The following is a 13,047-nucleotide window of genomic DNA, read 5'->3' as shown; positions in this document are numbered from 1 at the left end:
TATTAACATTTGTTTGTTTTGAATCCCAAAAAGTTTAAACTGCATTTTTTCCCCCAGGTTTTCAATGTGCATTTAATGAGCTGTCTGTCATTGCATGTATAAAAAAATGAACCTGTTTGCAGAGAAGCAACATGATATGGAGATTATGTCCCCACCGACCAAGGAGAAGGAGAAGAAAAAGTGGCCCATGTCTCAGATCAGTGGAGTGAAGAAACCCACGCACAGCTCCAGTGTGGCAGCTTCCAGCATCCCACGCTTTGGCATCAGCACTGACCAGGAAGATCTGCTGGCCAAGGTGAGCTAAAACTCACGGCCAGTAAAACTCCCTATCAGCAAACTAAAATCACCATGGTGAACATGGACTTTATCTGCAGTAATTATAACAAAGCCCAATGCTGTTTTTAACTGCATCCAACTCCCTTTTGCAGGAGTTGGAGGACTTTGACAAATGGGGTGTGGATATTTTCAAGATATCTGAGTATTCTGGCAACCGACCGCTAACGGTAGCAATGTACACAATCTTTCAGGTATAAAATGTGGAATAAAAACACCTTTCTCATGTAGTTTTGGTCAAACCATTACAATAACAAATGTCTTGAACCTGTAATCCACGCACAGGAAAGAGACCTGTTGAAATCCTTTAAAATCCCTGTAGACACATTCATTACCTACATGATGGCATTGGAGGAGAACTACCACGCAGATGTAGCATACCATAATAGCATCCATGCAGCTGACGTGGTCCAGTCCACCAATGTCCTGCTGTCCACCCCTGCCTTGGAGGTTTGTCTCAGTCAACTCCCCTTTCATCATCTGCTCATTAGTCTCTGAAGCAAGATGTTTCATATTTGCAATTCTGATTTGCTAGGCGGTGTTCACCGACCTTGAGATCTTGGCCGCAATGTTTGCTAGTGCAATACATGACGTGGACCACCCTGGAGTGTCCAACCAGTTCCTCATCAACACAAGTGAGTGGCCGCGGCAGAGCAGCAGTAACTTGTCATTGTGGTCACACACTGTGTTGTTGACTGAGAAGGTAATACGTTTCTTCAGACTCAGAGTTGGCGCTCATGTACAACGATTCCTCTGTTCTGGAGAACCACCACCTGGCTGTTGGCTTCAAACTGCTGCAGGAAGAAAACTGTGACATTTTCCAGAACCTGATCAAGAAACAGAGGCAGTCGCTGCGCAAAATGGTCATTGACATGGTGAGGAAATGGAGACAATGACGAGTCTGTGAGGCAATGATGAAGAGGTCCAAGTCTGAGAACTACAACCAACACGTGGTTTTGTTTATTTACCGTGCATTTGACTCTTTATAGGTCCTAGCCACTGATATGTCAAAGCATATGAACCTGTTAGCGGATCTCAAGACCATGGTAGAGACCAAGAAGGTGACAAGTCTGGGCGTGCTGCTGTTAGACAACTACTCTGATCGCATTCAGGTATATTTTGAGCTTCTGTGGAGCAAAGCGGTTTTATATGGTTAGAAATTAATTTTTGCTTCATAAGTAAGAAGTTTATCATTAAAAATGTGTGGTTAATCAAATGCTTAGGTTCTTCAGAACATGGTGCATTGTGCTGACCTGAGCAACCCAACAAAGCCCCTGGAGCTGTACCGTCAGTGGACGGATCGCATCATGGTGGAGTTTTTTACTCAGGGGGACCGAGAGAGAGATAAGGGTATGGAGATCAGCCCCATGTGTGACAAACACAATGCTTCCATTGAGAAATCACAGGTGAGTGAAGGAAAATGATAAATGATATGCCACAAACAGGCCTTGAGGACTTTGGGCCTCATTCCATCATTTAGAATAATATAATATAATATTGAAATTAACAAAAACAAAAACTTAATTAAAATTAAAGATGATATAAAATATAAATATTAAATTAAAAATTTAAACTTAATAAAAATAAAATGTCAGTTAGAAAAGTTGCCACCTTAGCCAATTTAAGTTGAAATACAAAATTATTCAAACTAAATTTTAAATTAAAATAAATTCAAGCAAATATTAAAAAATAAAACTGATAAAATTACAAAAGCATAACAACATTTCTAAGTCTAAAACTAATAAAAGAAAAACTGATTTCAGATTGCAATTAAAGTTTTGAATTTAATTTCAGATTGCCACTCTGGAGCACCATATTAAAAATAAATATGTATGTACTCATATATACTAAGACAGACAGACCAATAGATAGATAGATAGATAGGATAAAAATGGATACAGTTATATATATATATATATATTGATATGCGATTATGTAAAATTTGTATTATAAAAGTAACAATAATAATTTATCATCATGTAATACCTTATATATATATATATATATATATATATATATACACACACACACACTAATAATTAACTAATATCTAATGATAAATGAATAAATAAACAGATTTACCAATTATTAGTGTTTAAATCCACTGTTGTAGAATGACAAGTCAAACTCATATTTACTGCTCATTCCTCGTCCATCAGGTGGGCTTCATTGACTACATCGTGCACCCGCTATGGGAGACCTGGGCGGATCTGGTTCACCCTGATGCCCAGGAGATTCTCGATATGCTGGAGGACAACCGTGAGTGGTACCAGAGCATGATCCCTCACAGTCCCACCTCCACCCCTAAGGACAAGGACAGTGTGGTCGGGATGGGAGCAATGGGTGGAAGTATTGCCTCGGCAGGGGAGAAATTCCAGTTCGAACTGACCTTAGAGGAGGAAGGGGAGTCTGATGTTGAGAGTCCCGTGGACGAAGAGTTCACTTCCACCGTACAGGATTACTCCAGGACAGATCCAGAAGGCAAACATCCGTCTTCAGCTCCCCGCACACAGCAAGCCAACCTGACCGCTCGCTCCCCTGGCTGCAGGACAATGTCTTTTAAGATGGGCGAGCCGCCAGACAGTGAAGATGAAGATAGAGAACTTGACCAAGAAGGGAAAAGCGTGTCTTGCCTGCTTCTGGGAACATAACACTAGTGCACTTTTTAATTTCATTCTATTTTCTTTTTTCATACCTCTTCCTCACCACCTCCCTATCCCTCTTCATCCCATTCTTAGCTTCCTCGGGCGGAGGCGACGCAGTGCAGGAGAGCAAAGGAGAGGTAGGAAAGCTTCCACGGGACGTTTTTTTATACAGTAGTCACCTTGCACTGGAGAAAGCTCCTACTCTACGGACTGTCAAAGCATGAAGCTTTCTTAAAACATTCTCGGTCTTGTGACTTCGGGATGCCATTTGGCTTTACTGTCAAGCGTAAAACTGCCTATGTGTTATGGACTGAGAGGAAACGTCCTCAAGTGTCTTCCTGTGACATCCCAGGTTTAAAGTTAACGAACAAGTGGAGCCGTCCGAACATGATTGATATACAGGACACTTTTTATGTGAGACGTATGTGCACTAAAATGTTTTTTTTTTTTTTTAAATACACTGTTGACTTAAAGCTGGTCTATTATTAGCTGAACAAAAACAACCTAACCGTAACACACCAGAACATCTCAGGATTCAAAGAAACGTTCATGTAGCAAACAGCTAGAGGGTACCCACATAGTGACCGCCGTCTTCCTCGGATCACTATAAAATCTGTAGACTGAAGTCGAGTCATGATTGTGATCTTTTGTGTTTGTATGTGATGCCACCTAGTGCTTAATAGTGGAACTGGAGCAACGTTTATAGGGTTTACCACTCCAGCCGAACACAGTGGCTCTGTATTGTTGTTCCTTTGCACAGATTATAATCATCAGACCGTTTTAACTTAAAACCCTTCTCCCTTTAGTTTGTAGGAATGCTGCTTTAATTTATGGCATGCACATGGTTTACATATGCTTCGTTTATTTTTCGATTCTGCTTCATCCAAAGCATGAGCGTAAGCATTATTACATTGTATGTCACTGTTTTAAAATGGCTTGTTTCTGATGTTCTAGGTAGCACTTCAGTAGATGCCAAACGTTGCTCTATCAGTAAGGGCTGGAGTCATTATTAACATACAGAAGACTAGGATTCGCTGTGATCTGCAGGGTAACCAGCATGTGTACACACCCTGTATTTAAGTTGTGTCTCTGGAAGGCTGGGCTAGCTTGGAAAACCACATTAGCTGTATAGGAAGTGATCGGGGTCCTTAAACCACATGTGTACTTTCTCTCTCTTTCTGTGCTGGTCACACTGAAAAATATGAGGTGTCTTAACGTCTTTACAGATGTATGATGTCTAAACAAAAGTGAACAGTTTTGTTCTAAAACGAGAGCTGTGCGCTACAAGATAACACGTAAAGCCAAAGATAGTTTTCTGTGCCAGGCCTTTATTGTGTCCTTTGGTTTTTGGTGATTGATCAGTGCTCTGCTCTTCACAGGGACATAGCCAATGACAGTACAAGTGCCAAGCAAGCATGATCCATGCTGTACTGTAATTTCCATTTTGCCACTGGCTAATTTCCATCAATGACATTTTCTACTGTCAGTAACGTACTGATTTGAGCATTTAGTTTTCTTTTAATTGTTCATTCAAAACTGTCGATTTGTCAAGCTGAAATTTTATTTAATAACAGGTTTCAAGTCTTTCTGACTCAGTGTGCTCATTGTAAGTCAGATTATCTGTGTCCTTTTTATACCATGGTATGAATTTTAATATTGGATACAGTGAATTTATGTATGTAAATGGATTACAGTAAACGGGGCTTTTAATTAGTGACTATCTTAATGTCTGTCTGCTCTTTATAGCAATGTTTTGTGTGGTGAGAGAAATGCTGAGTGGCCATGCAAAGTTTCAGCTGACTGTATCCACATGGCACACCTCGGTTTGGTCTTTATCTGGCACAGATCTGACAATCCCAACAGTACTGTTTACCACTACAACGCTGTTACTAATGATGCTGTGATTGTTTTCCTGTTCCCAATACCAATAAACCAAGAAATATTAGTAAGCTGGACTCATTTGTGTTATGTGGAAATCCATTTCCACCACATAAGAATTTATTTATTTATTGGCAAGTTAGAAAATTAAAAATAAATAAGATGAGTTTACGATATATACATCATAATTCTGACAGTCAATTTTTGTTTGAAAAGTCGAAATAATGACAGTTATAATTATGATATAGGCCTACTGTAAATGGTCAGATTTATGGCATAAAAAAAATTCAAATTATGACAAAAAACAATTATGACATGAAAAATTAGCAAAAATTACAAAATTGATAATTATGACAAAAGTCTAAATTATGACTGTTTATCTCAACATTTCTATTTCTCATGATTTATACATTTTGATTGTCATTATTTTGACTTTGGAAGTATGTCGTTATTTCGACTTTTCATATAATTATTTCGACGTTATGCCATTGACGACAATTTCATAGTTGTGTCAATTATCTTATAATTATGACTTTATTTCATAATTATGACTGCGGTATGATTTCATCATAATTTTAATTGATTTTTAATCTCATAAAGATGACTTTCATCTGATAATTGACTTAGTATGTCAGTTTAGACCTTTTCACTTGTCATGAAAATGCAGTTAAGATTTTTTATTTTATAATTATGACTTTTTATTTCAAAATTATGACATTATTTCATTGAAATTATGAAATGTAAGAAATTATTACTTAAAAGGGGATCCACAGTATTAATTTAAAACATCTAAAAAAAAAATAGCAAATGCTCTTGTTGCTTCATGTATTATTCTAGAAGACCGCTAATAAGTCGCTACGGTGACGGAGCGGACGTGTAATTGGTTAATCCACATGTCAGTCATTGTTTAGCCCCGCCCCCAGCTGGCTCCAGTCAACTGACGAAAGCACGAGTACAGGTGCACACGCTGGGAACTGCATCCAAACTACAGCAAATAAACCTCCTGTTAAGGTAAGCTGGGCTTTCTCTAAGAACATCATGCCGCTTCATCTTGCATGTATTGCGAAAGAAGTCGAAATAAATGGTTTTAGTTTAAAAACAGCGTAACCTTCATTTGACATCGCTAACTGGGATGGCTCATAAACAGCCTCTGCTATATAATCCATCGCTGCATGCTACAAACTAACATGTCAACTGGCTTTTGACACTCAGCACATTGTCACCGGCAGTTATGGTGAATACTGTCTCTGTGATCGATGGGACCCGAGTGAGTCTCTCACTGACCCGAATAAAAATGGAAATCAGTCCGTGTGTTAAGCGGATAGATGCTAACCGGAGCTCAACTGACTTAACCACTATCAGCCCTACAGCAGCCAGGAGTCTCGCTCTCACAGGCTGCCATTTGTTTTAAACGTCTCGATTGGACAACTAGCTCGTGAAAGTAGCAGCACCTCTCATACGCAAAGGTTCCTTGATCTAATCTGGTACGCCTAGCCCGAGCCATATTTCTTAATTAAGCCTTGATGTGTGCCTGAAATGGGCTGCTCAGGTGGCCTAACAAATAACAGACTGAACAGAGCAGGAATGACCATGCAGGGTTTGGTTTGTCTCTATATGAGAAAAGAAACAACTTGGTCTTCTATGATCAAATGGGAATATTAGAATAATCTTCTCCTGTTATTGTTGGTGTGCTCAGTTCCTGAGCTAAGCACAGGGTTTAGCCGGCACAAAACCTTTAAAATCCCTGGCTACACTGACTTCCTAGCTCAATCCAGGAGGATACAGGGATAGTGCAGGCTACACGCTCTATTCACTTAGAATTTGTGTTGTGATTCATCTAACAGGCTGTGAATAAGAAAACATTTGTTTCAACACATTGCCAGAAACAGTTTCTGACTCCACTGAATAGTGTACAGTATAAGAATAATCAGCCTTGTAGTTATGTCAATTTTCCTATCTGATTGCTTCTGCGGTGAATGTCTGGGAGAATACATGGAGCAACCATCTAAAACCTTTTCATTTTTATTATAGGTTTGTTACAGCTGTTCATTTTTCAATGCACATGAATAAAGAAGGCTTTTCTCATCCCGAAAGTTAGTGGTATTTTAACTTATGCACTTATAAGAGAAAAAAAACAAATAAGAGATGTTGCATACACACTATACTTAGCTGGGTATCCTCTAAAAAGATTTAGGACTGAGACTTGAACACTTCCCATTATTAATTGACTGTCCAAAAAAAAAAAAGTGATCATTACATTTTTACTTTAATTCTAAGACCATGGAACAAGAACACTTAAAAAAGGTTATGTACAGTACATGTAACCTGAAACATGCACTAAAGATGGGTTTTTGCTCCAAGGAGCTAGGGCCTAAACCAAGATATTGAGGTTTCCGTAAATGTATAACTGAACATTTGTTTGAAGTCAAGACAAAGTAAGCCACTGTATTTAAACCAAAGCTGTGTCCAAAATAGCATACCGTTTAGTAGGTACGTCATTTGGTGTGAAACTTGCTTCACAACTGTTAAAAATGTTCTACTGTATGAATAGGAGTATGAATGAAATTTAGAACATCTGCCATGTTGTTACTGTCACATGATTAGCATCAGTTGTAGTAGTATAGGTCAGGGTTACTCAAATCTTACCCTGGAGGTCCAATGCGCTGCAGAGTTTAGCTCCAACCCTGATCAAACTCAGCTACCTGTGATTTTCTAATGATCCTGAAGACATTGATTAGCATGCTCAGGTGTGTTTGATTAGGGTTAGAGCTAAACTCTGCAGGAAAGTGGATCTCGTGGGCCAGATTTGAGGATCCCTGGTATAGGTCGTAGTAGGTCAAATATATACATACAGTCATGGCCAAAAGTTTTGGCAGTGATATAAATTTTGTTTTGCAAAGTTTGCTGCTTAAACTGTTGTGGTGTTCATTCACATTGTTTCTAGGTTATTGTGTAGAGCAGTGTTTCTCAACCCTGGTCCTGGGCGCCCCCCAGCACTGCACATTTTGTATGTCTCCCTTATCTGACACCCATTTCAGGTCCTGGAGTTTCTTTTAATGAACTAATAAGTTGAATCAGGTGTGTTTGATTAGGGAGACACAAAATGTGCTGTGCTGGGGGGTGCCCAGGACCAGGGTTGAGAAACACTGATCTAGATAGATTACATCTGGGGGAAAATAAAGGATGTGATGTTCAGAACATGGTAACTATAGTAATTATCACAGTGGGAAGTGATGCCCTCTGGAGGCATTTGGCCAGGGGTGTTTTTACACCACAGACAAGCTTTAAGAAGAAAAAAATCCTTATGAAAATATAATTATATTTTCCTTAAAATGTTCTTCCTAATTTCAGGCCTTATTCTCATGTCATATGTAATTTTGATGTTCTGCAAAAATCAGATGGTCAGATCTGTTTTCTCTCAGGTACATCGCAGTGTAAGCTTAAAAAATGAACTTTTCACAAAAAAAAAAGTTTTTTTGTGAAAAGATCCTGACACAAAATGACCAGCTAACATTAATTGACTAATCCTATGACCAGCACATGTGAAAGTGTGAATGAGTACTAGTCAGGTAAAATCACTATCATACTCATTAGATTATAAGAGCAGACTGATTGCTATAAAAGGAGGGAAGAAGTGCTTCCAATCATTGTGTTCTTGTTAGCAATGGTTACCTCCAAAGAAACATGTGCAGCCATCATCGCTTTGCATCTAAATGGCCTCACATGCAAGGAAATGGCTACAAAGAATATTGCACCTGAAAGAACCATTTACTGGATCATCAAGAACTTCAAGGAGAGAGGTTCGACTTCAGTGAAGAATGCCCAGAGTGTCCAGCAAGCGCCAGGACCGTTAGCTACGGAATCGTGTCACCAGCAGTGCAGAGCTTGCTCAGGAATGGCAGCAGGTTGGTGTGAGAGCATCTGCACACACCGTGAGGCCAAGACTTTTGGACAACAGGCCGTTGTCAAGAAGGGCAGCAAAGAAGCCACTTCTCTCCAAGAAAAACGTCAAGGAACAGACTGAAATTCTGCAAGAAGTACAAAGATTGGACAGCAGAAGTGCAAAGTTATTTTCTCTGATGACGCTCCCTTCCGACTGTTTGGGGCATTTGGAAAATTGATTGTTCGGAGAAGAAAAGGTGAACGCTACCATGAGTCCTGTGTTGTGCCAACAGTGAAGCATCCTGAGACCATCCATGTGTGGGGGTACTTTCCAACCAAGGGAGTGGGCTCCCTCATAATTCTGCCCAAAAACACTGCCATGAATAAAGAACGTTATCAAAACGTCCTGCAAGAGTGACTTCTTCCAACGATCCATGAGCAATTTGGTGATGATCCGTGCATTTTCCAGCATGATGGAGCACCATGTCACAAAGCAAGAGTGATAAAGAAGAGGCTCAAAGAACATTACATTTAAATTTTGGATCCGTGGCCAGGCAAGTGCCCTGATCTCAATCCCATAGAGAACCTGTGGTCAGTCCTCAAAAGGCGAGTGGACAAGCAGAAGCCCACAAATTGTGATCAACTCCGAGAACTAATAAGGCAAGAATGGATCGCCATCAGTCAGGATTTGGCCCCGAAGCTAATATCCAGCATGCCAGAGTGAACTGCCGAGGTTATAAAGAACAAGGGTCAACACTGAAAATATTGACTCATTTTATTTTTTTGCCAATAAAAGCCTTTAAAACGTATGATATGCTTATTGTTTTTCAGTATACTATAGAAACATGTGGAAAAATAATCTACGAATACTGAAGCAGCAAACATTGCAAAACACAAAATTTATGTCACTGCCAAAACTTTTGGCCATGACTGTACTATTTTCTCATACTGTTTTCGACTACTACCCTATATATTATGGAAATAGGCATATTCAGTCGCAGTGTAAGTACATTTTTAAAAATGGTGATTTTGCAATACAATATATAGAGGTGTAATCACTTTTGTAATCACAAGTTAGGAAAATGTAAAAATTGGTCAAGCAACCTCAATTGGTTAGTTGGACCACTTGAGATGAATTGACACAAATATGTCATGTTATAGAAATAAAATGTTGACTTGAAAAGTGTTAAAGTTGGCATGAAAAGAAAAAGCACCCTATCTATTTTCTAAATGCGTGTTATAGATCTTATTGTGAAGAATTCATCCGTGCATATGTGAATTTTATTTTATTTTTTTGGTTATGTTTCATCACAATATCATAAGCGAACCTTCCGGTGAAAATGTCAGACTTCTCTCTGGTGTCATATGCAGGACTTCTCCAATAATTTAATCTGTAATCTGCCCCTGCAAGCTCATGTTCATCTGAATGCACTTTTGAGTGCAACACCCACATCTCCATACCCAGTCAACAACCAGTGCAAGTCCTTGCCCTACATTTTGCCATAATCCATTACACTTGAAAGTACATCACAGTATGGAAGAAAAGATCTATCGCTACTACTAAAGTTTCATCACAACTTTAACACAAATAGAATAGCAATTCTATAAATCACCTTGGCACTGAATCTCATTTATTGTTGCAGATGGCTTCAGCAAATGATGCTCGATATGGACAAAAAGAGTCTACGGATCAGAACTTTGACTACATGTTTAAGATCCTGATAATTGGTAACAGCAGTGTTGGCAAAACCAGCTTCCTGTTCCGCTATGCCGATGACTCCTTCACACCCGCTTTCGTCAGCACTGTCGGCATAGACTTCAAAGTGAAGACCATCTACCGGAACGACAAGAGGATAAAGCTCCAAATATGGGTGAGAAGTTTTATCAAATGATCATTTTGAGGTTTAATTTCTTCTAGAATCTTGAGTTTTGTGTTAGAGCAATGATTCTCATTGATTTTGATTAAGGAGTTTTTTTATTGATAGAACCATCAAGACATTTTCACTCCAACTACTGTATATTTCAGGACACTGCTGGGCAGGAAAGGTACAGGACCATCACCACAGCGTACTATCGTGGAGCAATGGGCTTCATTCTGATGTATGACATCACCAACGAGGATTCCTTTAATGCCGTTCAGGACTGGTACGATAGTGCTTATGTTTGTCTGTGGCTCATAAAATTCATATGCAAAGATGTGACTCAGTTTCTGTCAAAACGCAGGGTGTCCTGAGAGAATGCACTATATATTTGCAACACCCAGGTGTAATGTGGTATGATTCCAGTGATAAGTAATTTACCCACGTTGAACACGAAATTGCTACAGAACATGACACAATCGCAACATTCAAAATCAGTCTCATCGGTCAAAAGTCAACATGAAATTAATCTTCACATTATTTTCTGAATGCATGTTACTGTTCTTACTGTGAACAGTTCTTCTTTGTATATGTTGATTTTTTTTTTTATTTGACCTCCTAATTTTTGTAATCAAAATTTCACAAATCAATCTTAGAATGAAAATGATAGACTTCTCCAATCATTTAGTCCTACTTAAACCCACCTCTCCACAATCAGCTGCAAGCTTGCATTCATCTGCCTCCACTGAGCACATCTAAAAATCCACTGAACAACTGATGGATAGAACCGAGTCCCTATTCTACTTTTTTGATAATTATTTACATGCAGATGTACATCACTATATGAAAGAAAAGATCTGTTGTATTTCCGTTTCATCGAGACTTGTATATATTTCTATGTGGAGTGGATCTTTGGACCAATAAGATTTCAGGATGGATGGGGCTAACTGGCACAATATCACAGAAATAAAACCAAATGACAATAAACTGCTACTGCTGCCACTTTTAGTTGTTACAGCTGTTTAGGGCAAAGACTCAGTTTTACATGGAAGTAATTTTTATACATATATATATATATGTATAAATATATTATTATTATTTTTTTTTTATTGAGCAGCTTACAGTGTCCGAGGCATACTTCCCATAATCTTGTATTTAAATCTCATCTCATATTATTATTTTTAATAAAAAATATGTAATTTATTTTTAATTAGTATTACATTTCTTTAATTCTTTAATTAATTTATTAAATTGATTTTTCTTAATGACCCCTTTACTGCTTTTAGGTCCACACAGATTAAGACATATTCATGGGACAATGCTCAAGTGCTGCTGGTGGGAAATAAGTGTGACATGGAAGACGACAGAGTGGTTGCTTCAGAGAGAGGAAGACAGCTGTCTGAACAGCTAGGTGGGTTTTCCACTTGATTGGTGTATGTGTTCTGCATTAGATTAAGAGGGCTACTGCTATACGTATAGAACAGGCTGGACATCTGAAATGTCTCACTTTTATAAATCACAGAGTTGTAAACACAAAGGGGGATGAATGTTTGAAAACCTCATGTTTGTAGAAGTACTATGTGTTGATTTTCCTCTATGCAATTTAGAAGCTTTGTTATACCAAATAGTCACTGGATATTCAGGGATACGGTTTTGTAAGGTGTGTAATTGACCATTTATACCCTCCATTTATATCCTATCCTAAACAAATGGCAAACCACTGGGATCGACTTTTTTTATACAGAGAAATTTGTCACATTAGTATGCTTTGTATGCAGAGTGATCACTGTTAAAGTAGAAGCCATAAAATTTTATTTTATTATTATTTTTTTTTTTGTATTTTGGCAGTTTGAGTTTTGTTTGTTTGTCTTGTAAATTGTACAGTAGTTCTTCAGTTCCCACTCTGACTTATGCCATTTTAAAAAATAACAAAATAAAAAATTACAAATAGGTTTGAAGTGATGTTCATCTTGTAATGCTGTATTTCACCTTGGGAGATAATGGTGAGAATAAACCACTGTATTAGCAGCTGATATAAGCTGGACACTCATTGCCATGAGGTTTTTTTGTAATTTTATTTATTTTTTGAGAATCAAGTCACCACATGCATCTGTTTATTGAGTTAAATAAAAAGCTGTGTTTGAAATCTTTTGTGGCTTATTGCTGTCATTGGGAATGACCTCTGACCTCAGCTGAGATGTAATCAGGGCTGCCACTGGTCAAAATACAATTAAATGTAGTTATACTAACATAACCTTAAAGCAATGGTTCACCAAAAAATGAAAATTTGCTGAAAATGTATTCACCTTCAAGATCACGGGATGGAATATTTTACTGGAGAAAGCATTATTATGGATTATGGACTGGAAAGGTAAAATGCCTTGATGGATTTGTTTCTTGGAAACACAGATTTTATAATTTATAATTAATTTAATAATTATAATTTAGCA

The 13,047-nt window shown here is 38.2% G+C and overlaps 2 protein-coding genes across 3 annotated transcripts in view; both read left to right on the top strand.

Moving 5' to 3' along the window:
- Positions 1 to 3,423, top strand: part of LOC107550590 (cAMP-specific 3',5'-cyclic phosphodiesterase 4C-like) — a 35,803-nt gene extending 32,380 nt beyond the window's left edge. Inside the window, exons 6-13 of the mRNA XM_016231894.1 lie at positions 123 to 295; positions 429 to 527; positions 619 to 783; positions 869 to 968; positions 1,054 to 1,208; positions 1,323 to 1,445; positions 1,557 to 1,739; positions 2,493 to 3,423. Coding sequence (XP_016087380.1) covers positions 123 to 295; positions 429 to 527; positions 619 to 783; positions 869 to 968; positions 1,054 to 1,208; positions 1,323 to 1,445; positions 1,557 to 1,739; positions 2,493 to 2,984 — 1,490 coding nt within the window. The 3' untranslated portion in view covers positions 2,985 to 3,423. The remainder of the gene's footprint in view (positions 1 to 122; positions 296 to 428; positions 528 to 618; positions 784 to 868; positions 969 to 1,053; positions 1,209 to 1,322; positions 1,446 to 1,556; positions 1,740 to 2,492) is intronic.
- Positions 3,424 to 5,782: 2,359 nt separating this feature from the next.
- The window catches only part of LOC107550615 (ras-related protein Rab-3A-like), an 8,871-nt gene continuing 1,606 nt past the window's right edge, over positions 5,783 to 13,047 (top strand). Inside the window, exons 1-4 of one of the 2 annotated variants that reach the window (XM_016231936.1) lie at positions 5,783 to 5,867; positions 10,382 to 10,609; positions 10,765 to 10,883; positions 11,884 to 11,932. In XM_016231936.1, coding sequence (XP_016087422.1) covers positions 10,382 to 10,609; positions 10,765 to 10,883; positions 11,884 to 11,932 — 396 coding nt within the window. In that variant the 5' untranslated portion in view covers positions 5,783 to 5,867. Of the gene's footprint in view, positions 5,868 to 10,381; positions 10,610 to 10,764; positions 10,884 to 11,883; positions 12,009 to 13,047 lie in introns of both variants that reach the window. The other variant, XM_016231934.1, reaches the window with a different exon arrangement.

The sequence above is a fragment of the Sinocyclocheilus grahami genome, unplaced genomic scaffold, assembly GCF_001515645.1.
Source record: "Sinocyclocheilus grahami isolate Dianchi unplaced genomic scaffold, SAMN03320097.WGS_v1.1 scaffold402.1, whole genome shotgun sequence".
NCBI classification, from domain to species: domain Eukaryota; kingdom Metazoa; phylum Chordata; class Actinopteri; order Cypriniformes; family Cyprinidae; genus Sinocyclocheilus; species Sinocyclocheilus grahami.
This window is presented reverse-complemented; position numbering and strand designations above follow the sequence as displayed.